This window comes from Sminthopsis crassicaudata, chromosome 2 (assembly GCF_048593235.1).
Source record: "Sminthopsis crassicaudata isolate SCR6 chromosome 2, ASM4859323v1, whole genome shotgun sequence".
Taxonomy (NCBI): Eukaryota; Metazoa; Chordata; class Mammalia; order Dasyuromorphia; family Dasyuridae; genus Sminthopsis; species Sminthopsis crassicaudata.
The window spans coordinates 158,678,923-158,701,941 of NC_133618.1; the positions used below are offsets into that span (position 1 = coordinate 158,678,923).

At 35.2% G+C, this 23,019-nt stretch overlaps 1 protein-coding gene across 4 annotated transcripts in view; it reads right to left on the minus strand.

The window, feature by feature from the left end:
* Positions 1-23,019, minus strand: part of CFAP61 (cilia and flagella associated protein 61) — a 329,189-nt gene that overhangs the window by 141,184 nt on the left and 164,986 nt on the right. For all 4 annotated transcript variants that reach the window (XM_074287748.1, XM_074287746.1, XM_074287747.1 and 1 more), the window contains one exon: positions 15,354-15,481. In XM_074287748.1, the coding sequence (XP_074143849.1) occupies positions 15,354-15,481 (128 nt within the window). The remainder of the gene's footprint in view (positions 1-15,353; positions 15,482-23,019) is intronic.

The window sequence follows — 23,019 nt, forward strand, 5'->3', positions numbered from 1 at the left end:
GCTGTCCTCAGTCTACCTTTCTAGCCTTATTACCCATATCCCTACATACTCTATAATTCAGGCCATCTGTATTTCTTTCTTTTTATTTATTTATTTTTAGCTTTTTTTTTTCATCAGTATTTCTTATAACCCACATTTCCCATCTCTCAACCTCTATACTGGCTATTCCCATTTGCCTTTCCTAACTCTTTCTTTTAGAACCCTCATTTCCTTCAACAGTTAGTTCAAGCACCTCCTTCTACGTGAAGCCTTTTCCACTATCATGGTTGCTAACATCCTTGCCCCATCGCATTAAGTCTCTGTATGCATTGTATTCTCCCAATAAAATGTAATAAGGGAAGGGGCAGCAGTCGGTTTAGTAGTTGTGTCCCTGATTTCCAGCAAAATGTCAAATACAAAGTAGGTGCTTGACTGACATGTTTTAAATGATGCAACCCTGAGCAAAGCGGGCAGGTAGTTAGTGTTGTGAAATTGGAATGAGAAAGATTCCTCTTCATGAGTTCAAATCCAGCCTCACATACTTATTAGCCCTCACATATTTATTAGCTGTGTGACCCTAAGCAAGTCACTTAATCCTGTTTGCCTCAGTATCCTCATTTGTAAAAATGAGCTGGAGAAGGAAATGACAAACTATTACAGTATCTTTGCCAAGAAAACTTCAAATTGCATCATGAAGAGTCAGACATGATTAAAACAATCAAAGAATAACAATTCTGAGCAAGTCAGTGAACGGAGCCCCAATTTTCTAATCTATAAAAAAGAAGATAGTAATACCTTATAGTTCTTTTACAAGCTAAAATCTGATGCTATGTGGAATGTTCATTATATTGATATAAATATAAATGGTATCATTATATTGGAAATTGTATGCGCAAGTAAATAGTTAATGGAGGGGCTCTTATTTAAAATGAGAAATTGCAGTTAAAAGCATAACTAATTAGCATACCTTTCAGAGAACTCTGGGTTATAATTTTGTGATAGCAGAATGTCAAGTAATTGCTAGAAAGAGTGGGCTTGACCCCTAAATTTCACTCTCGGTTATTCTCATCACTGTATCAATATCATTCTCTGACAGTGCTCATTGTGACATTGACTCAACAACAAAGCATGATATGACCCTTCCTATTCATCTCTGCCACAACTTGACATCAGTCACAAGGGATGATGGAAGGGAAAGCATGTCTGAATGATGCAGGCCTGCGGATGCTAAACACATGGCAGACCACAACATTATTCTGGATTTGTCCTGGTATGAAGGAAAAAAAGCAATCCGTGGTGGCTCAGCATATCGATTCATATGGCAAAGACAGATAGTATAAAACAATGAAGAACATGAAACCATTCATTCCATGTTAGCTCTGTGATCAGCAAGTAAGCACTAACTATTTAATTAGTCAACTAATTAGTGACAGGCAACAGGGAAGGTTTCAGATGTTCTCAGACAAATGTAAAGATAAAAAGCCTAATTAAGCTGCAAGCACTAGGCTAGCTATTGCCAAACGGGACAGATGTGCAGGGTATTGTGTAATACTGTGCTGCCTGATAACAGGAGTTATAGTCATTCTGCCACAATAGTGCTTTTAAAAAAATACCCTACTATTTCCAAGCTATTCTCGGTTACCTTAATAAACCCAACAAAGGGCACTGGGTCTGTAGTCAGAAAATTAGAAACTTAACTCTTTGGTAAGATGATTTAATCTCTATCTGAGAAAACAAAACAAAACAACAACAAAAAACCCTTGATGGTCTATTCAGATAAAAATAAAAGATGATGTTTGCTTAAGGATTTTAAGTATCTCACCAGTGCTTTTATGAAAAAAGGCAGATATCTAACTCATCACAAAAAGAATCATGAAAATAGGATTCAAGACTTTAACTATTATTCCTATGCCATTTTTATGCATATTTCTAGTGCTTTTCAGGCTTTTCAAGTGATTGTTTACATTAGAAAATGAAATTAGGAGGATTTCAAAATAATGAACTGAGTTTTTTACATATTCTACATATTTGCATGGTAAAAGTAACAATTGAATAGAGCAGATTCCAAAGGCAAGAAATCTCTGTAGAAATTTCTTTGCATCTAATGGTATTTCTTATTATTTCTTACCAGTCATAGAGCCTTTTATCCAATAATTTTAAAGTGGAATATTATAAACTAAGCTCAACATTATTATTAACAAGAAACATTTATTGAAAGCTGACAACTTTGTAAATTGTGTCTCTGTTGGGGCCACTTCTTCATTAATTAGGGTGCAGCAAATACTTTTTAAAGTAAAAAGCTTGATATATTCAATACATTCTATTTGCTGCTTAAAATAAAACAGTTATGGGAAAAATGTGATACTGACAGAAAAATGTGATACTGACAGAAAAATGTCTAGAAAAATTCTGCTTAGGAAAATAACATCCTTGGATCCCCTGAAAGGGTCCCTGAATTGTTCACAAATTGTCCTCTAAGGGGAAAAAATCATTTCTTCATCCGGTGTGTTCCAAGTTGGGACTCTGTTGTTAACATTCTACCTCCTATATAGTTACTGGTGCTCCAAGTATGACGATTTTAGGAGATGCTATTCTTGTTTTAAGTATTGAGCAATTTGAGTAAGGCAGTCTTCAATTTACATATACTCCTTACATATTAACAACCACTCTGGAACAGCTGTCTCAGCCAGATGGCCTGGTGGCCACAGGAACTCCCCTTCCCTCTCTTTTAAAATCTCACTGCTTCTGCTTGGGATTCTCCTCCCCTTCTCCATTCCCTCAAACCCCAAAGGCTGGTCCTCCCTTGCATCTCCCTCTTTCTCCCATGTCCCAGCTCCAACCCCAGAAACTTTGGGGGTCCTCATCACATCACTTCACCCCTCCACCTCACTATGCTCCTTATACCAGCAAACCCTAATGCAGATTTTATTATGAGAGGTTCAAGGTTGGCTGAGAAGCTTTTTCATCCAAAATACAAAGGAATTGAGCTTGTTTTTGTATATCCCCATTAGCCTCTAAATGCAATTTTCTTACTAGATAAAGGGAAGGCAGGTGGGGTGGGGGTGGGGTGGGAGTAGAGGATGAAATAGTATGAAACCTTTTAATCCCCTTGCATGCTTCCCATAATTGTTAGCAGTAGAAATTCTTAGAAAATTTCCAAAGGTCTGTGTGTTGGTTAAGAGACAGAAGGAGAGTAGAAAAGAAATTATCAAACTAAGGAAGGAGATAAACCCTATTTGAAAGCAACAGGTGTTGGCAGTGGAAAGGGAAGCAGGCCAACTAATCCCTAGAGCCCTTGGAAGAAAAGAAAAGGTATGTCTAGAGAGCACACTGGGCCTGAGAAGCATTTCTGGGAGCTGACCTGAGCAGGAGGCCTCTGACCTTTTTGAAGTCTCCTTCTTGCCCATCAAGTTTCCTCTCGATTCAGAAACATGATTCTGGCTTCTGAGTCTCCATCCCTGACCCTCTAGTTCTCAGTCTGCCTTAACTGGAGCTGCCTTTTCAGACTTTAGAACATAGTCGAATGGAAGGAAGGTCCTTGAGAGCTGCCCTTTTTGTATCCCCAGTCTCTAGAACCTGTCTTGCCATGAGGTGAGAGGTGGAATGAACAATCCCTCCGAGGAATATGTGCTCAGGTACTCCATCATTGAACTACTCTAGCATAAAGTATTCAGAAGACTTGAGTGAGAGGATGGGTTGGAATCCCAACTCTGATATTTATTACCAGAATGGCCTTGGCCAGCCATTTAATTTTTTCTAAGACCCCCTTAGTTCTCTTGCCTCTATGAAACTCTGATTCTGTGACATAAGTAACAAGTATTCTTCCCTATCCCCCACCATGGCTCCCACTGTGGTGCCATTTCCCATTTTAATTTGATCCAAAATTCACATTGTTGAAGTTATTCCCTTCAATTGTCAATAAGTCAATTGTTTATAGACTGTTTATTTTTACTATGTGCCTAGCAACATAGGAAAGTTAGGTTGACAGAGTGGATAGAGTGCCAGGACTGGAGTTAGAAAGACTCATCTTCCTGAGTTCAATTCTGACCACAGACACCATCTGAGTGACTCAGGTTAAAACATTTGACCTTATTTGCCTCTGTTTCCTCATCTGTAAGATGGGCTGGAGAATGGCAAATTATTCCAGTATCTTTGCCAAGAAAACTCCAAGTGGGGTCATGAAGAGTTGGATATGGCTGAATTGATTGAACAAAAAACAGTCTTGGCACCCTCTTGTAATCAAGAAAGTTGGTGGCATTGCTTTCAAAAGGCTAAAGTTAAAATAAACATATTCTCTGGGAAAACAATAGGGCTTTTTTACACTCCCCTCTCTGTGCCACCCTCTTCCCTCAGCCATGAGCACACTGTGAAGAAGTTAATAAAGACAAAGAAAGAGACAGAAGGCAGGGATCTCTTATGCTCTTCTTTGCCTTTAAAATAAAATTAAATGCACATAAAATTTTGGGTCAAAAATATAGTTTGCACTTAGGTGAATGATTGAATCTGTTATCCTACATCACTCTAAGAGTTCAAGAGATTTCTTGGAAAAATGATTGGTGCACTCTGCCTCAAATGGATTTTCTAGGAACTACACCCCTAGTACTGCATTTAATAGTAGAGTACAATAGCACAAAAGAGGCAGTTTTCAAATCTTCCAAACAAATAGATTTAATTCTCATTAGTCTTTCAATGTTTGATGATAAATATAATTCTTAAGTCTCTCCTACAAACTCAAATCATTTCTGAAATTCAGTTCAAAAGATCTTGATGCAGGTAAAGCAAAATCTGTTGTGGGTTACCATGGTGATTGCTTAATTTAAAATAATTAAGTAGGAAAAATAATGAGGCAAAAACTGCTTCCTCTTTTAAGGATTAGAAGCCTGCAAATTGATTCAATCAATTTATTTTAGTGCATATAACCTGTGTAAGAATGGCAGAAAATTATGACTAGATTAAACTAAAATGCATTAAAAGGTTTCTCTGATTAGGGGGTTTTTATCAACCAACTGCTTATGCCAAAATTTAAATTGTTCTCTGGTAGCCCTTTACTTGTTGATACTATAAGAAGAAAAGCAGGCTGTAAGTATGCATCTATTTTTAAAAAGGACATGTATTTAGCTTTACTTTCTATTATCAGTGCACAGAATTTGGCACACACTAAGTGCTTAGTAAATGCTTATGGATAGATTGATTAAAATAAAAGTGAAATCATATTGACTTTACCACATATGCAATATGAATTTTCTGGTAGGAAAATTCACATAGGATATAGTTGGTTAAAAGATATTTTTAAGTAGTCTTAGATGATGCAGTGATTGAGTATAATGGAAAAGAACATGGGACTTAGAATCCAGAAACCCAGATCCTGTCCTAATTCTATCACTAAATAGTTATGACCTTGGGGAAAATCATTCCATCTCTGTGATTTTGATTTTCCTTGGGACTAAATAATGTCTATTGGGCCTTCCAGAATCAGCATCCTGTGATTTCATAATCTCTGTGTTCTTCAATATAAACTGACTTATTAGTTACTTTTCAGTACAACATTCAAAACACTATAAAAGAATAAAGAAAAAAGAATTTGTGGTCACTTTTCTTTTTAGAAAGTAATATTTTGGGGCAGCTAGGTGGCACAGTAAATAAGAGTATTGGCCCTGATAAAATTTGGCTTTAGACATGTATTAGCTGTGTGATCCTGGACAAGTAACCCTGACTGCCTCTAAAACCAATAATACTTTATTGCTATGATGAAATGTTGTTGTAATGTGACAGTAGCTATTTTAAAAACATATTCTGTATTCTGCTACCTCCCAACTTTCAAGAAACCAGTTCAATTGTTAGAAACTGAGATAGATGTTCCCTTATTGATAAATGGTCAAAGGACATGAACAGCTAATTTTCAGATGATGAAATTATTGCCATCTATAGTCATATGAAAAAATGCTCTAAATCACTATTGATTAGAGAAATGCAAAATTTAAATAACTCTGAGATACCACCACCACATCTATCAAATTGGCTAAGATGACAGGAAAAGATAAATCTTAGAGAGGATGAGGGCACACTAGGACACATTATTTGCATTATTTGTAAAGTTGTGAACTGATTTAGCCACTCTGGAGAATAATTTGAAACTACTCCCAAAGGGCTATAAAACTTTACATATCCTTTGATCCAGCTGTGTCTCTACTGGGTTTATATCCCAGAGATCATAAAAGAGAGAAAAGAACCTACATATGCAAAAATGTTTGTAGAAGCTTTTTTTGTGGTAGCAAGGAATTGGAAACTGAGTGGATATCCATTAGTTGGGGAATGTCTGAATAAATTATGGTATATGGATGAAATGGAATATTATTGTTCTTTAAGAAATCATTAATAAGCTGAATTCAGAAAAGCTTGAAAAGACTTACATGAACTGATGCTGAGTGAAGTGAGAAGAATCAGGAGGACATTGCATACAGTAACAGCAAGATTATGTGACAATCAACTCTAGACTGGCTCTTTTCAGCAATACAGTGATCCAAGAAAATTTCAATAAACTTGAGATGGAAAATGCTATCCATATCCAGAAAAAGAACTATGGTAACTGAATGCGGATTGAAGCATATTATTTTTACCTTTTTTTCTTGTGGTTTTTCCTTTTTGTTCTGATTTTTCTTTCACAACATGACAATTGTCAAAATATTATTTATATGATTAAATGTTTTAAATTATTAAAAATGATTTAAAAAGTGATTGTACATGCATAACCTATTTCAAATTGCTTGCTACCTTGGGGAGGAAGGAGATAAAGAAGGAAGAGAGAAAAAATATCTGGAACTCAAAATCTTACAAAAATGAATGTGGAAAATTATCTTTATATGTAATTTAAAAAATGAAATATAAAATAAAAAAGGAAACAAAGAAAGACTGAGTTAATTTGCTTGATTGTTGTTTGCTTGCACAATGCCAAATAACCAATATAGTCTCAGTTTGGGGAATTTTGCTCAATACTAGGAGATACAAAATAAAAATTTATAGCAAAATCAGTATCCTTTTTCAGAAAAACAAGGCCAGATAAGAGAAGCCAGATAATCAAGGAGTCAGGTGAATGGTAGATGTGATGGTTGATGGAAGGAAAAGATAGCAGAAAAAGGAAAAGAAAAGGTGAATGGATAAGGCAGAGGAAGAGAGCAGATTGTTTGGTGGAAAAGAGAAAGGGAAAAAATAGAAATGGGGGAAAAGGATGGATATTCAATCTAAATCCAATATGTATTTTAAACAACTTCCCAATAGAAGAGTAATCAAAGCATATGACATAGCAGAGAACCAAAAAAATCCTACAAGGAAGTAAAGAGGACAGCTTTGAATACAACGTATAATATTGATTATATAGACTTTCTTGAATTAGAAATGTATTGTCTAATATTTTGAATCTTATTTTCTGCTGTGCACATGGTAATGTTTTTTTTTTCCTTTTTTGATTTTTTTTCTATTTTGAATTTAAGTTTTAAATAAGTTAATTAATTTAAAAATATTCTCAAAGGAATTCCAAAGTACTGACAACCATATGAAAGATTACTCAAGATCGCTAATAAAAGAAAATTAAAACAACTCTAAGATTTCACCTCCCTCCTTTGGTCTATTTGCAGGTTTAACATTCCATTTTTCAGTTTTTCAGCTCAGCACTGGACAGTCTCTATGTTTGTAATGCTCTGACCTTTCACTTCTGCTTCTCAGCTTTCCTGGTCCCTTCACCTGCTGTTGCCTTTCCTTTCCATGTTAGTGTCAAATACCATATATTATATCTTATATGTACTGAGGTGGTTGCATATTGTTTTCCCCACTGGAATCCTTTTATTGGCAAAGGAAATAGGAGTTGTGGAATGCCACCTACATTTTGAAGACTTTAGCTTACAAAGGCCAAGGTCTCCATTGCATCCAGGGCTATCTCCAGTCATCCTGATCCATATCTGGCCTCTGGACCCCAATGGCTCGAGGCGGGAGGGGGGGGGGCGTAAGTCAGGAGACCCTGCCCAGCCCTCCCTCATTCAAATCCAATTCACTAGCATTCATGGTGTCATGATCTGCTTGGAGAACAAAGGATAAACAACAATGCTGTCAGGTTTAGTTAATATTTCTACTTAACCTTTTCCCCCCTTTGTGACAAAAGATAGGTTAGTGGGTAGAGAAAGGGGAATATGTTTGTCTATTCCCCAGCTTCTATAAACCACACGGCAGCATGAAAAACATCTTGGCCAAACTAGGGAAAATCATCCTGAAAGTGGAAAATTCAGAATGATTTTAAAATTAGTTTCTATTCTATTCTACTTTACTGAGTGCTGTACTTTGCAATAGAAATTGTTTTTCCCAATTAACCCAAATTTTCATCTGTAAAATTAGAAGTATGAGTACTATAATAATTTTAGCTAATATTTAAAGCTAAACTTTAAACTTTAAAGGATTGCAAAAATTACTTCATTTGATCCTCACAATAACCCTAAAAATTAAGTACTGTTATCATCCCCATTTTACAGATGAGGAAAATAAGGCAGAAAGCAGTTAAATGGTTTAACCACTACTACACAACCAGCCAGTAAGTGTCTAAAACAGGATTTGAATTCTTAGGATCTCCCTGACCCCTAAGACCAGCACTTTTTCCAGCATGACGCACTAGCATCTTCTAGTTCTTAAGTTTTGTGATTCTAATATTAAAAAGAAAAATCACAAGGCTGGTATTAAATCTGTAATATGACTGCTCTGTGTGTGTATAATTTTATATACATAAATAATGATTTTTGAATGATTTTTATTACCAACCTGACCCAATTAGGAAGTAGACCAGAATCACCAAAGTATGGGATTGAAAAGAATTTTTTTCAGTTTCTTCATTTAATAAGCCTTAGTGAAGTTTAGGGAAATTATGTAAATTCCCTCTCAGTTCACAAAGCTTACTGGAAGGAAAACTGGAATAAGAATGTGAGGCAATGATACAAATTTCCTAGTTCTTACTCCAATACACTTTCTTTTTTGCTATTCACATGTAGGGTCCTGAGGTATGGAAGGTCATAAGAGAGAAGAAAAGGGAGTGCATAAAAAGAATAGAAGGATTATCTCTATCTTAGAGCCATGTGCTATGAAATCTATAGTCTTTGTAAAAAGTCTCAGTCATGTGCATTTTTTAAGATAATTATTCCCTCCCTTGTGCTTCATATGTGGGTTCCTACCTAGACTTGTGGACAACATGGACCTTTTTGTTTTTTAAGCATCATTCCCCTCTTGTTCCACTGGTCCTATCGCATCCCCTTTGATCCCCACATCCTTTTCTGTCTTAATTGCATCCTGCTGAGTTCTAAATAATGCAGAAATTAGGTTTATATCTATGTGCAGCAGCATGGTGTAGTGGATAGAGAGAAGGCCTCAGAATGAAGAAGATAGGATAGGATCAAATCCTATCTTTGAAATATATTTGTAGTGGCAAAGAATTGGAAACTAAGAGGATGTCTGTAGCGAGCTGTCGTCTCCAGAGGCTGCTGGATCGCTCTCTGGGAAGAGATCTGCTGTATCTACTCAAATCTCTCAGACAGATTCTTCTTCCTGTAGTGAACCGTTGTCTCCAGGCAGTTGCTGTTAACTCTTGTCCAGAGAAGTGACTTCCCTTCCTGCAGAGAGCCCCGTCAGGCCTGATGTAATGCAGAGACCTCTTCTATCTCTGGGTGTCCTCTCTTTTATCCTCCCAGAGAATGGGCGTGGGATAATGCAAGGGCTTCTGGGAAGAACCACTTCAGCCAATGAGCTTGCTCCTTCTATCAAGTCAACCTGAGTTCTCACCTTGTAATTGTCCAGACAACCTGAATTCTCACCTTGTCACTATCCAGACAACCTGAGTTCTCACCTAGTAATCCTAACAGATGTCCATCAAATGGCAATGTATGACTTCATTAGCATAGGGAACTCCTGGTAAGGAAATTCTACCAATGGGCTAGATTGCCCAGAACATGAGAAGCTTGTGGTATATGATTGTAAGGGGTGTATTTTAAAAAATGATGAGTAGGATGGTTTCTGAAAAACTTGAGAAGATTTGTATGAACATACAAATATAGATGTATCTATAAATATATACATACATGCAAAGTAAAGTGAACAGAACCAGGAAAACACTGCAAAATAACAGCAATATTGTAAAAATGATCACCATGCAAAATTTAGCTACTCTGATCAAGGTAATGATCTAAGACAATTCCAGAGGGCTCATGATCAAAAGTGCTATCTACCTCCAGAAGGAGAGAACTGATGAACTCTGAGGGCAGAATGAAGCATATTTTTTCACTTTCTTTATTAGTCTTATTTTTTTTTGTTTGCAATATGGTTAAAATGGAAATATTTTGAATGATTTCACATATTAAATTGATATCCTATTGCTTGCCTTATCCATAAGTAGGAGAGGGCCTGAAGGGAAGGAGAAAATTTGGAACTCAAAAATTTTTAAATGAATGTTTAAAATAAATATATAATAATTTTTAAAAAAGAAATGTACTAGAGGCAGCTAGGTGGCACAGTAGATAGAGCACCAGCCTTGAATTCAGGAGGACCCGAATTCAAATCTGATCTCAGACACTCAACACACTTCCTAGCTGTGTGACCCTGGGCAAGTCACTTAACCCCAGCCTCAAAAAAATAAAATAAAATAAAATAAAAAGAAATGTACTAGCTCTGAGAACCTTGGTAAATAATTCAGCATCTCAGTTTCTCAGTTTATAAAGTTGAAGAACAATTGGTCATCCACATTGGTACAGAGTGTTTCCCTACCAGGAATTTTCTATGCTAATGGAATCAATAGAGCTGAATAAAAACAAAACAAAAAACCTAAATATATGCAAATGTACACAAATACACACACACACACACACACACACACATACTGCTTATCCTCCACTAACAATCTACTGTTGACTCTTCTTGTCATGGAGGTGACCCCTGGCTTTGGAAATTTCTACCAAAATAGAAAAGTTCAAATTTGTGTTTGTTGTCTGAGGACCAACCAAGCTTTGTCTGGGAAGGCTTATCACTAGAATATTCAGTTGTTTATTTTTCTAACCACTGCAGCTCAAGAGTGACTATCTACCAAAGTGTGGAGATGTTCTGCTCTGGGGTAGGGCAGGAAATATGCACATCAAAGATCTTTTGAAGTTCTGAAGAATATATGGACCTAGATATGTTCCCTCATTATCCAACTGTACTTTAAAAGTAGAAATGGTATTATGTTTTACCTTCATGTCTCCAGGGCTTAGAATAGAGCCTTGTGCATATGAAGCACTTATTTAATATGGGTTCATTGAGCTGAACTAAGTAAAGTTGAATTAAATTTATGATAAGGGATTTTCTTCTGACTGAGAAGCTTGAGGTCTTTTGTTGTACTTGCTTTGTTTTTTTAAAGGGTCTTCATAGGCCAAATAAAACCATAATTTATCTAGGATTTATAGACAATAGTTGGTAAATCTTAAGAGTTTAATGATTACTTGTCTAGATTAATATGCACAATCTTAACACTTCTGTGAGGTCCTCCCCCAGAGTTAAAACTGTTAGTTTTAGCAACTGTAGCAAATATGTTTTTAGTTTTAGCAACTGTAGCAAATATGTTTTTATTTGCAGACTATGAGCAATTTTATCTGTGGATAATACTTATAATAACCGATTCCAGTGGTTTATAAGCAAAGCGAGGATTTAAAGACCATGATATGACACATAGCTTTATAGACTTCTATTTCTTTGCATCTATACAACAATAAGGAGTAAATCACATTTTTAAAGCCCATATTTGAACTAGAATAGAAAAAAAATTTATTCACATCAGCTGATATATAGCATAGTATTTCCTAACTTGAACAAATTATGTTTTAGATTTTTAAAAACCCTGAATTTGATCTATAACATTTCTAAGAAAAATTGCAGGATAAATAGCAAGAATGAAATGAATAGTGTACAAATACAATATTACTGCTGCTTGTCAAAGATAATATCAGAGAACAATTATTTGAGGAGAAAAGTAGATATGTTGAGACCAGAAAAGCAAAAGATAATATCCCAATTATGTTCACTATAAAGAGAAATTTTCTGACAGGTGTAACATATTTATAGGTAGGCTCATACCATGGTTAGTGGAAAACAATATACAAAAGCAAATAAAATCCATGCCTTTTGACTCAGAGATTCCAATACTAGCTATGGGCATATACCCTAAAGAGGAAACTGACAAAAGAAAAGCTCCGTATACTCCAAAGTATTTATAATACATTTTTTTTTGTTGAAGCAGAACTCTTTGTAATGGAACTGTTTGCTCACTTTTCTTTATTTTGGATTTTATTTCAAGGCTGGATCTGTACACTTCTAGAGACAGGGTCTGGACTGGTCCTGCTGCTGCTTTCCTGGTTGTAAGGGAACATGGGAGGAATGTTGTGATATTCTAGAATCTCAGGGGCAGGCTAGAGTTCTGTAATCTTTCAGTGATCCAGGGCAGTCTGATTCAGGACAAAATCTAATTGCTGACTTCCTGGTCTGAGCTTTGCAAGTTCTAGGTTCTGGTCTGAGCAACATTAAAATGCTATTGGACTCAGTCCTTATCAGTCATCTGGGAAGCTTTAATGGTTCAGAGTAACAGAACCATAGGCTCCCTGTTGTACTGGGATTCCTATGCTGGTTATTTTGTAGGCTTCAGAAAGGGCTATCTGGAACATGGGCCCTGCTCTGTTCCTGAGGTCTAAGCCCTAGTACTGCTGTTTGCTTATGAGTTTCTTGGTAGAGAAAGCCCAGGGCCTTCCACTGCTTTGTACCTAAAACTCCACTTCTGAGTCAGGGCTTCTTAGTCTCCCCTGGATCAGGGAACCAGATATGGATAATGGGCAAGAAAGCCATCAAATGTCACCTCTTACCCTATTTCCAGTGTCTTAGTATGGGTTTGGGATCTCCTCTTATCTTGATACACAGACTCCCCCTGAGCTAGAGTGCTCTCAAACATTTGTGTTCATTGCCAAACCCAGTCCCTATCTCCCTATACTGACCTAGACTGGAAAAGGGACCCATTGATTTTTTTTTCTTAGATTTTAATCTTTAGGATTTGGTCTAGTGTGTCTTCTAAATCTATCTGGAAGAGTTTCAGTAGGAAGGAGCTCAGCTATACTGCTTCTTGGTGGTTTGCCATTATGACTCCAGTTTATCTTTAATTTTTAAAAAAGATTCTTCATCATGAAAGATAGCCCTGATAGGAAGGAGGGGGAAAAATGTAGGAGAGAAAATCTAAGCAATTTAAAAACAAAAGACATAAAAAAATTATTTAAAATAAAAAATCAAAAAAGATTAAAAGATTAAAGAGTGATTATTCATATTACAAAGAGATTTACCACAAGGTCCTTTTAAATAGTAAGTTCTCCAAGCATGTTTTAAAATACAATTACAATAATAAATATGATACAGACATAATTTTTTTCATTTTCAGGACCTATTAGGCAAAGTATTCTGGTATTTAAATTCCTTAATTAAATTCTATACTTCAGCCAGGCATTTGTATTTTAAGCCTTTTATTCTCTATCTGAAGAATGAGGGATTTTGTTTATTGTCATAGGAGTCCGAACAGTAAAAAGCCATAGAGTGAAGTTGCATTGGGAGAAGGAGAGTATATGAAATCATGCCATGAAATAATCTGGTTTTGAAAATAAAATCAATTTTAGTTCCCTTAGGGTGACTGGGGAGTCAGAATGGACTCAGTTTCTTTCCCACTAAACAGCCCTCCTTTTCCCTTGGGAAGGACAAGAGAGGTGAAGGGTAAGCATGGGCTGCAGCTGCTAGAGGCCTATTCATAGGGCTAAGCCCCATAATGTCCTATTGATTCATTAATTTACATATGATGGGTTCAAAAAATAGTAGTCTGACCTCCCTTTATCACCCAGACAGATTATAATGATTATCCAAATTCTGGCATGATTGATTTTTTAAAGTCAGATACTGAGTATTGGCCTTCTGGGCATTCTTTGATGACTAAGTAGAACCCATTCATTTTGCTAAGACAATCTCTTGTTTGGGCTGGAGAGTGGATGGATTCCTACACTACTCTTGTCATGTTCAAAAATCTGAAAATCCATTGGGATTTGCACCTAGCCCAAAGGGAAACTGTCCTTTAATATCTTACACTAAGGATCAGTTTCTGAGGTACAGAACTCACCTTTCCCCATTCTCATAATAGGTCATGAGCCACATTCCAAAGACTACTTATTTGTCTTATTATCCTTACTATACAATTAAAATTGTTTGAGTATGAGTTGGGTTTGAACAATGTCAATATATTTCCTTCTTTCAATAACTGGGTAGGGTCATTTTTCATCACGGTGCTTGAAAAGGTAAGTTTAAGTTATGTAGAAAATTAATGAAATATCTTATTTTCCACACGTTGGAAAAATATTATGGCCTTATGTATGAGTAAGAAAGACAGAGAAGAGGAATAAGTGAGGGAGGAGAATGGAATCATTTCTTAGGGAGCACTCCTGCATGTCTAGAGCTGGAATGTTTCGATTTTTTCCACTCCCACTCTTCCTCTCAAGAAGAAATATTTGTTCTATATCTCTATCCATATACCTTTCATGATAATGTTGAGATCATTTGACTACTACTAATGATATGTTCAATGCAGAAGGCTAGAAAATCTAGGAATTTTCCTCCCTTCACATGTAATAAATGTGTCCTTGTGGAATCAATAATTCTCTAATGCAGAGGAATAAACTTCATTGCTTTTGAAATTCTTTGGACTTTTCCATCATGTCTTCATGCCCAAGGAAACTAAACATGTAAGTGTCATTATTCTGCAAGATCAAATCAGTCTTAAGTCCTCACATCTTTGCCCCTTAATTGGCAGAGCTGTATAAACTACAAAACCTCTATTTAAGAAGGAAGTTGGGCAAAGTGTTCTCCCCATTTCCCAGCAGCTACACTGCCCTGGGCCTCCTTTGACTTCTCTATGATTTCAATTAAATTAAATTAAATCATTTATTAAGCACCTATTATGTCTCAGGCACTGTGCTAAGCTTCATACCTTGCTACTGGGTTCCTTCTCCCACTCCGGCTTTTCACCTTCCTTATGTTGTTTTCCTCCATTCGATTTGTATTCCCATCTCCTGCTCTTAGCACAGTGCCTGGAATCTAGTAGGCACCTAATAAATGTTTATTGAGATAGGCTAACTAAAGTAGCACCCAGAATTTCTGATGTCAAATTCAAGGTTTTTCCCACTATGTCGTAGTTTTTAGCAAGAAAATTATTTTGGACAAGGAAAAAGTTTCATGTTTAGGTATAAGAAGAGAGGCTTTAGTAATTATTAGTGCCATTATTACTTTCAAAAAAACCCACTTACCAAAAAATCAACGTTTCTAAGAAAGAAATTCCAACATTAGATGCTCCAACAACCACAATTCTGGCATTGATAGTCACTTTGGGTTCTAGCATTAGCTTTCTATTTGTGTGGTACAATGCATAAGGTGGCTAGAAGAAAAACAAAACATGGAAAAATAGTAACTGAAGGAGAAAAGTGACTGATTTACACCCCAAATGCAATCATTTTATCTTTCAAAATTGGTTAGAATTAATTCATTAATTTCTCAGTTTAACAACCACAAAATAGAAGAGATGCAAAGTTGAAATGCAATAGGAGTTTTGACTTTATGGAGCTGTTTTTTCTACTGGGGATTATGACACATACACAATGTATCATATTACCAAAAAAAAGACAAGATGAATCTATTAAAGATATGCAACTTTCATTTCTATTTATTTTTACCTAAAAGAAGAAATAGGTTAAACTTTAATCATATTTATATATGGCTTGACACTGCTTAAGTCCATATATCAGGTGAACACATTTCCTAAATAGCATAAGAGGTATCCTAAGGAAAGAGTAGATATTCTACAACATGGAAGCACTGACAACCTTTGATTTTTTTATTCAATTTTAGCATATTGTTACTTATCACAATTTACGTGATTATTTAAGGGGACTATTGGATCTTTATTAAGTTTTAACCAAACTGACACTCATAAAAAGTGATTTTTAAAAATTCTGCAAAAGAACAGTGCATTGACAATAATGCCAACAAAACTTTGGTTTGTCTTGCCAGAGAACTTAATATAGGTTCATAATTTTTTTTTATTTTGTTTTTGAATAAAATCCAAAGAAATTGGGCTAAGAGGCTCATTTTTTTTTTTACTGTAGGAACATTTTGTGCTAGGTATTCATGGAATTCAGTAAGATCAGAGATCACTTATTAGTAAAGAATCTTTTCTGTTTTGTAGTCACTGAGCAGAGTCTGGCTTCTGAAAAAAAATCTTTCTCTTTCTTATCCACTTCTCTGCAGGAGACACTCAACTTATCTGGAGACTATATCCATTATAAGGAAAAAAAACCCGATAAATTAAAATTTTAAAACAGCCTGAAACCCCAAAAGGTAAATGCCTGTTAGGTCACCAGGAAGCAATTAGGAGATGGGGAGGGAGAAAACTGAGAATGGATAAATTCACTAGTTCTTAACCATACCTCATGGCACATTTCAGACAACAACAAGTTTTGTCCCACTAGTTCAGTCCTTTCACAGATCATCTAGCCAGGAAAGGTTCCAAATATTAATGACTATAGTCGATTTGGTGGTTAATCTGGGGTGACAGTGCTATTCACTTGCAAATAGACCCCACTGTACAACTCTTCTGCATCCCTATCTCCAAAGTTCCCTCCCTCCACTCTACTACAAATTTCTACCTTTCATGATCCCTTAGTCTCAGAATTATTTAATGAGATCCCTTCATCTCACAGACGAAGAAACTGAAGGCCTACAGTTTGGATCAAACAGCATGGTATTTATTATTACAAAACCTTTGATATCTGGAAATATGGACTCAAGGATACACAAAAGAAATGTAAAATGTCTAGAAACGAAGTCCAAACATGAAAAGAATGCATTACATTTTGAATTTTACTGAATGATTACTAATTATTTTAACTATGCAGTAAAACATATATCATCAAATAATTACAAAACTATTCTACTCAATGAAAACTTCCTAGAATAAGTCAAGGAATACTTAAGAAAGACATATTATATTTATATATCACTATTTCTAAATAGTATGTGACTGATACTGTATGAAATCCCATTAAGTTTCCAAGGACTATAGTCCTTTAGCATAAAGCTTCTTTGTGCAACCCCATATGGAGTTATATAACTGAATGTGGGAGTTGTGAAAAATTTGGCAACAATAAAAATTATTAAATATTCCTTCAAGATTTAATTCTTTGTGTAAAAATTAACAAGCACATTTATCTCATATTCAAATTTGCTTTCATCTTTAATAAATAACAAAATTATATAAATATACCAAAGAATTCTTTTAAATAAATTTCTTTATGATTTATTATCACTAAATGTTTGATTTGTATACCTATTTTATATTCCTATATATAAAACTTCTTTTCACCTGAGAAAACCCTCAAGGGGTTGCATAAAAATTTCTTTGAGGAAAAGAAGTTGTGAGTAGAAAAAGTTTAAAAAGCCTTCCTTTAGCAGATGCAACCAAATATACTCCTGACCAGCTTTGTGTTTTGGCTGCTTAAAATAAGGGAGATTGAAAAACACATATCTTGATATGAACAGTTTCTTCAAAAGCATCTAGTCCAAGTTTAATTAACATGCTGAAAATGTAAACAACTAAATAGGAGCTAGAGGTTAGAATCCAATGCTCCTTAAAGAAAGGGATGCCTTAATCTATTTCCTTCTGTTGTGCTGTGTTCCAAAAGTGTGCTCCCACAATAAAAAAAATGGAACACTGATGTAATTCACTGGTTAAGAATTATATCTCATTTATGAAACAGCTCTTGTATCAATGATACAAAGACAGCATATGAGTAGGACATAAGTTTTTTGTTCTTCACACAATAGCTTTAGTACCAACATCTGTCATGCTTCTAAAATCACCTTTCTAACAGCTAAGTACACTAACTGTCCGCAGGGAGTTCAGAATTAGGTAGATTGGTCCCATAATACTACTGTATTTTAACGAAAATGTCAGGACAAATGACTATATGTTTCCCGGAGGAGCGATCTGAAATTATAATGCTTTGCAATCAACTTAATTCTGTACTCTGTTTTTAATTAAAAGAATATGTGTTACCAAGTATGATAAAGTGTCTAAATGACAATCTAGTTACTAAATTTTATTTTGTTATTCTAGATTTTAAATGTTTCAAAATTTACCATTTGGAAAGCTTCTGCTTTTTGTCACTTTATTATTATTTTTTCTACATACAGGATGGAGAGATGCTTCAGTAGTAATTGCTAATCAAAGTGACTCCTTTGCCAGAACAGTACCGGCCTATTTTGTATATGGGCAGTTTGTTCTATCTAGTATGAAAGAAGACAGAACACTTTACCTCTTCTCTAGTGTTGCCTTAACACCCAGGTTGTAAAGACAGGAGAAAGTTATCAGGAAATAACTTTTTCCATTACTCTGCTTGTGTCTATAGTCAAAAGAAACTTAGTAAACTTTAATTCTGAAAGATCCAATTTTTTAGTAGACTTCACTTAACACTAAAAACCTATGGATGTTTCATTATTACATTATTTTACTGATAGTATATTAAGCATGAAAAAATGTCAGTGATAAAGTTTGTGGGATATTTTGTAAGTTACCAAATCAAGCATTAGTACATATAATGAGCGCCTAGAAAACTAGATTTTCATCTATTTTCACCTCCAAAAGAAATGCCATGTAGATGGAATAAAGTAAAGAGAAGGATTTCTGATTCTGTCTTTCTAAGAAAAACCACAGCAGCAATTTGATTAAGGGAGAGTGTTTAAAAGTAGAATTCAACAACAAAGATTCATAAAAAAGGCCAATAGCATGGTATGTAAGTTGACATTTTAAGTTTTAAATGTATCTGCTTTAAGACTGATAAAAATACAAATCACAAATTTTTGTGTGGAGGGAAAAAAGGCTAAGTGAAAAATTAAATCAGGCCTGGAAGAAGAGAATCTAGTTGAGTTGGAAGAATCAATGCCTATGATAAACAATAAATCCATACCATATAATTACATCAGACCCCTCGTGACTAGAGGGAAATCCTTTTGCTCATAAAATGTAGGAGTTGGGAGGGACTTCAAGGGCCATACTGTCTACCCTTTACATGAAAAATAATTTTCAATAAAATATACTTGTTAGCACACTTAGCTTCGGCTTAAAGGCTTCCAGGAAGGGGAAAGCCCATGATCTCGAGGCAGCCAATTCTACTTTCATAAAATAAGAGTTTGAAGGAACCTTTCAGGTCATGGAGTCCAATGACACTTTCTTATTTTTCAGATAAGAAAATAAGGACTAGAGAAGTAACGTGACTTTTCTATAGTTAGAGAGGTTGTAAGTAGTAGAGCTGGGATTGGAAATGAGTTCTCAATCCAGATGCTATGTGCTTTCCATTATGCCATGTCTCTTCCCATAGAGGGCAGCTCTAATCATCAAAAATTTTTTCCTGATAGCAAATTTAAATTTTCCAACTTACAACTTCCATAATTCATTGGTTCTACCTTTAGAACCTTCTCCACATGATAGCCCTTCAAATACTTGAAAAAGCTATCATATCTTCTATTCCCTTCTTCCCACCTCCCATCTCTGTCCTCCCCCCTTCCCAATTTTCAGTCTTTTCTTCTCCAGGATAAATGTGCCCAGTTCTTCCAACTGATCTTATTTGTCACAGATGCAAGTCCCTTCACCATTCCATTTATCATTTTTTTAAAAAACCAAACATCTTATCAATGCAGTTCTTATACCATAGCTCTCAGATAGAAATCCAATAACTGAATCCAATTCTCTGGATGAGTTCTGAGGAATGTAGAGTACAGTAAAACTATCATTTTTCTGTTCTGAATGTTCTGAAGAAATTATGTCTTTATTAATATAGCCTCAGATCATATCAAGTTTTGAGAGCTAGATCACATCAATATTGAGTTTGCACTCCACTAAACTTACAAAATTTTACTGAACCATTTTCTACTTAGTCATCTCCAACTTATATCTGAGAAGTTGATTATTTGTATCAATGTGTAATACTTTAATATTGTATTTCATCTTATTATATTTAGCGCAATGTTCCAGTCCACCAAGATCCTCTTGCAATCTGGCTGTACTCTGTTAGTTATCCCTCCTAACTTTGTGTCAGCTGTATATTTGATAAGTATATCATCTATGTTTTTAATCAAGGCATGACAAAAATATTAAACAGCATCTGAACTTCTCCATTGGAGACCTTCTGCCACAGAGACAGTGAACCACTAAAAACTATGGATTGAGTCCAGCTATCAAACAAGTTCTAAATCCTTTTGATTGTAGTAATATCTGATCCATACCTTTCCATCTTATTCACAAGGTTAGCATGAGATACTTTGTCAAAAGCTTAGCTAAAATCTAGATAAAATGTATTCACAGCATTTTTCTCATCTATTAATTTAGCAATCCTATCCAAAAGGAAATTAAATAGTTCTTATTGAAGCTCCCCTACAACTTGCCATAATGATAAAGTAATAAGAGCATTTACATTGTACTTTAAGGTTTGCAAAGTTATTTGCATATATGTTAATTTATTGGATCATTTATTTTAACTCATTTGACAACAACTTGTGAAGTAGGGACTATTATCATTTCTATTTTACAGATGAGGAATATGATTTCCTGGTCATTTGACCAGTAAAGTGGAAGAATAGATATTATCTCTGATTTCTGAAAGTTCTCATACCTTCCCAAAATCAAAATTAAGTGCCAAATATAATGCAATTCTGCTCTAGAAATAAAAAAACAAAACAAAACCCACTACCACCATAAATTGATTCCTACTCCTAAGCTCATGCAAAATGCTGTCTCCCTCTTCCTCCCCAGTAAGCAACAGAGAGACTACACTAAAACTTAATTCATGGGCTTGCAACAAAAGCCAACCACATCTTAGTTCCCATCCCTCTGGGACCATGGATATCTATCTGAGATCTAGACTGGAAGTTTGCTGGAGCCATGATAGCTAGCTCTATGCAAAAATGAAAAACAGAGGAATTCCTCATCTCTGCTCTTCTCAAAACCTTAGAGATAAAAATTCCAAGTGACAGAAATCAACTCTGATTGCATTTACACCAGTGTGGCAATGCTTTGAACTGTTGGGAAGTGAAGACATTCTAAGTGACATTCTAAGCCTGAAAGAACTAGGCATTCAATTAGGGCCAGTTCTATCTCCTAAAAGTAACTTGACATGGAGACACAGAATTGCCCAATATGGGCTCAGGCCGAGATGCTCTGAGATCCAGCACTCAGGGAAACCACCAGAGGAGAAAGTCAGAAAGTAAACAAAGAAGAAAATAAAGGAGGGGAAAAAGATTGAAATTAATAAAGATCGGGGCAGCTAGGTGGCGCAGTGGATAGAGCACCAGCCTTGAATTCAGGAGGAGCCGAGTTCCAATCTGATCTCAGACACTTAACACTTCCTAGCTGTGTGACCCTAGGCAAGTCACTTAACCCCAGCCTCAGAAAAAGGAAAAAAAAAAAAAAAAAAGAAATTAATAAAGATCTTGGGAAGAAGAAAATTCAAAGACCTTGAACATAAGATAAATCAATAAAGAAAACATTAACAGCAAAAGGAAATGTGGGCTCCAGATCTAATAATGGCATTGGGTATCTATGAATAAAATAGGGCAAAACAAAAAGAAAAGGTCCAATATTTGATGAGACAGAGAACCCTGTGGAATTTGAGGAAAACATGGAACCTCAATATACTGTTCTCGAGTGGTTAAAAAAAGAAATGAAGATTATAAGATCAGAATTTATGCTTTGTACAGCAAAAATAATTAGCAGGATAGAAAAATTTGAATCTGCAATGGTCTCACCAAGGAAACAAAAGAAGGAACAAGTAATTGGGAATACAAATACATAGAAGTGAAAGACAATATAGAGAAATAAAAAAAGAAGATAAAAAGAGAAATTTAAAAACAACATTAAAAGAAAGTATGCTCTCCATTCAAGCAAAATTATTGATCACAAGGACATATGTAGAGACAACCCAAGGATAATAGATCTCCCAGAAGAATATAACAAGTCAAAAAAAAATCTGAATGCTGTAATGCAATAAATAATACAAGAAAACTATCCAGAACTTCTGGATACAGATAATTAAATACCAATGGAAAAAAATTCATAAATTACTTCCAGAAAAAATAACCAAGGATACAAACTCCAAGATACATATGAAGCATGGAGAGATTACATGAGAGTCACACAGACAGTTAATGTTTGAGACAGGATATTATCAAGTCTTTCTGACTTCATGTTCAGTTATATAACCACAACTCCAAGTTGCCTCCTAATAACTTCTTGCCTTTCTCTGTTTACCACCAATCTCTTCCCAATAAAATGAATAGTAAGGCACTGTCAACTCCTAACACAAGAATTAAAAAGCTTCACCAATCTCTCTCCTTTATTTGTCTTCATGACTGGCCATGAGTTCATTACTTTGGGGTTGCCTATCTCATCAATAACATAAATAGTATTTCTAGGTCTTCAAATCTACCAGTTTTGATTCTTGAAAAGTTATTTTTGGCTATAGATTAAGGGATCTACCCTAGCAAGGAGAGAAGAGATTAAAAAAGTATCCAGTACAAACATGAATCAGATATGGAAGAGAGTTTTATTCCTACATACAAAGAAAATACTAAGTAATAAATTATAGAATAATTAGTGAATAATATTTAACATTCACTGTTCCTTTAAAAAGCTAATACTTAGCTATTTTTCATTTCACTTCTATTAAGTATAGTTCAATCAACATCAAGTGGGCTCTTTCTGATTCTCTGTGTGTGTGTGTCTGTCTGTCTCTTTTTCTTACTCTCTATGTCTTTCTCTGTATGTCTCTTTTTCTTTGTGTGTGTGTGTGTGTGTGTCTCTCCCTGTATCTCTCTAAGACTGATTCTAACTGACTGACTGACACTGTCTCTCTCTCCCTCTTTCTG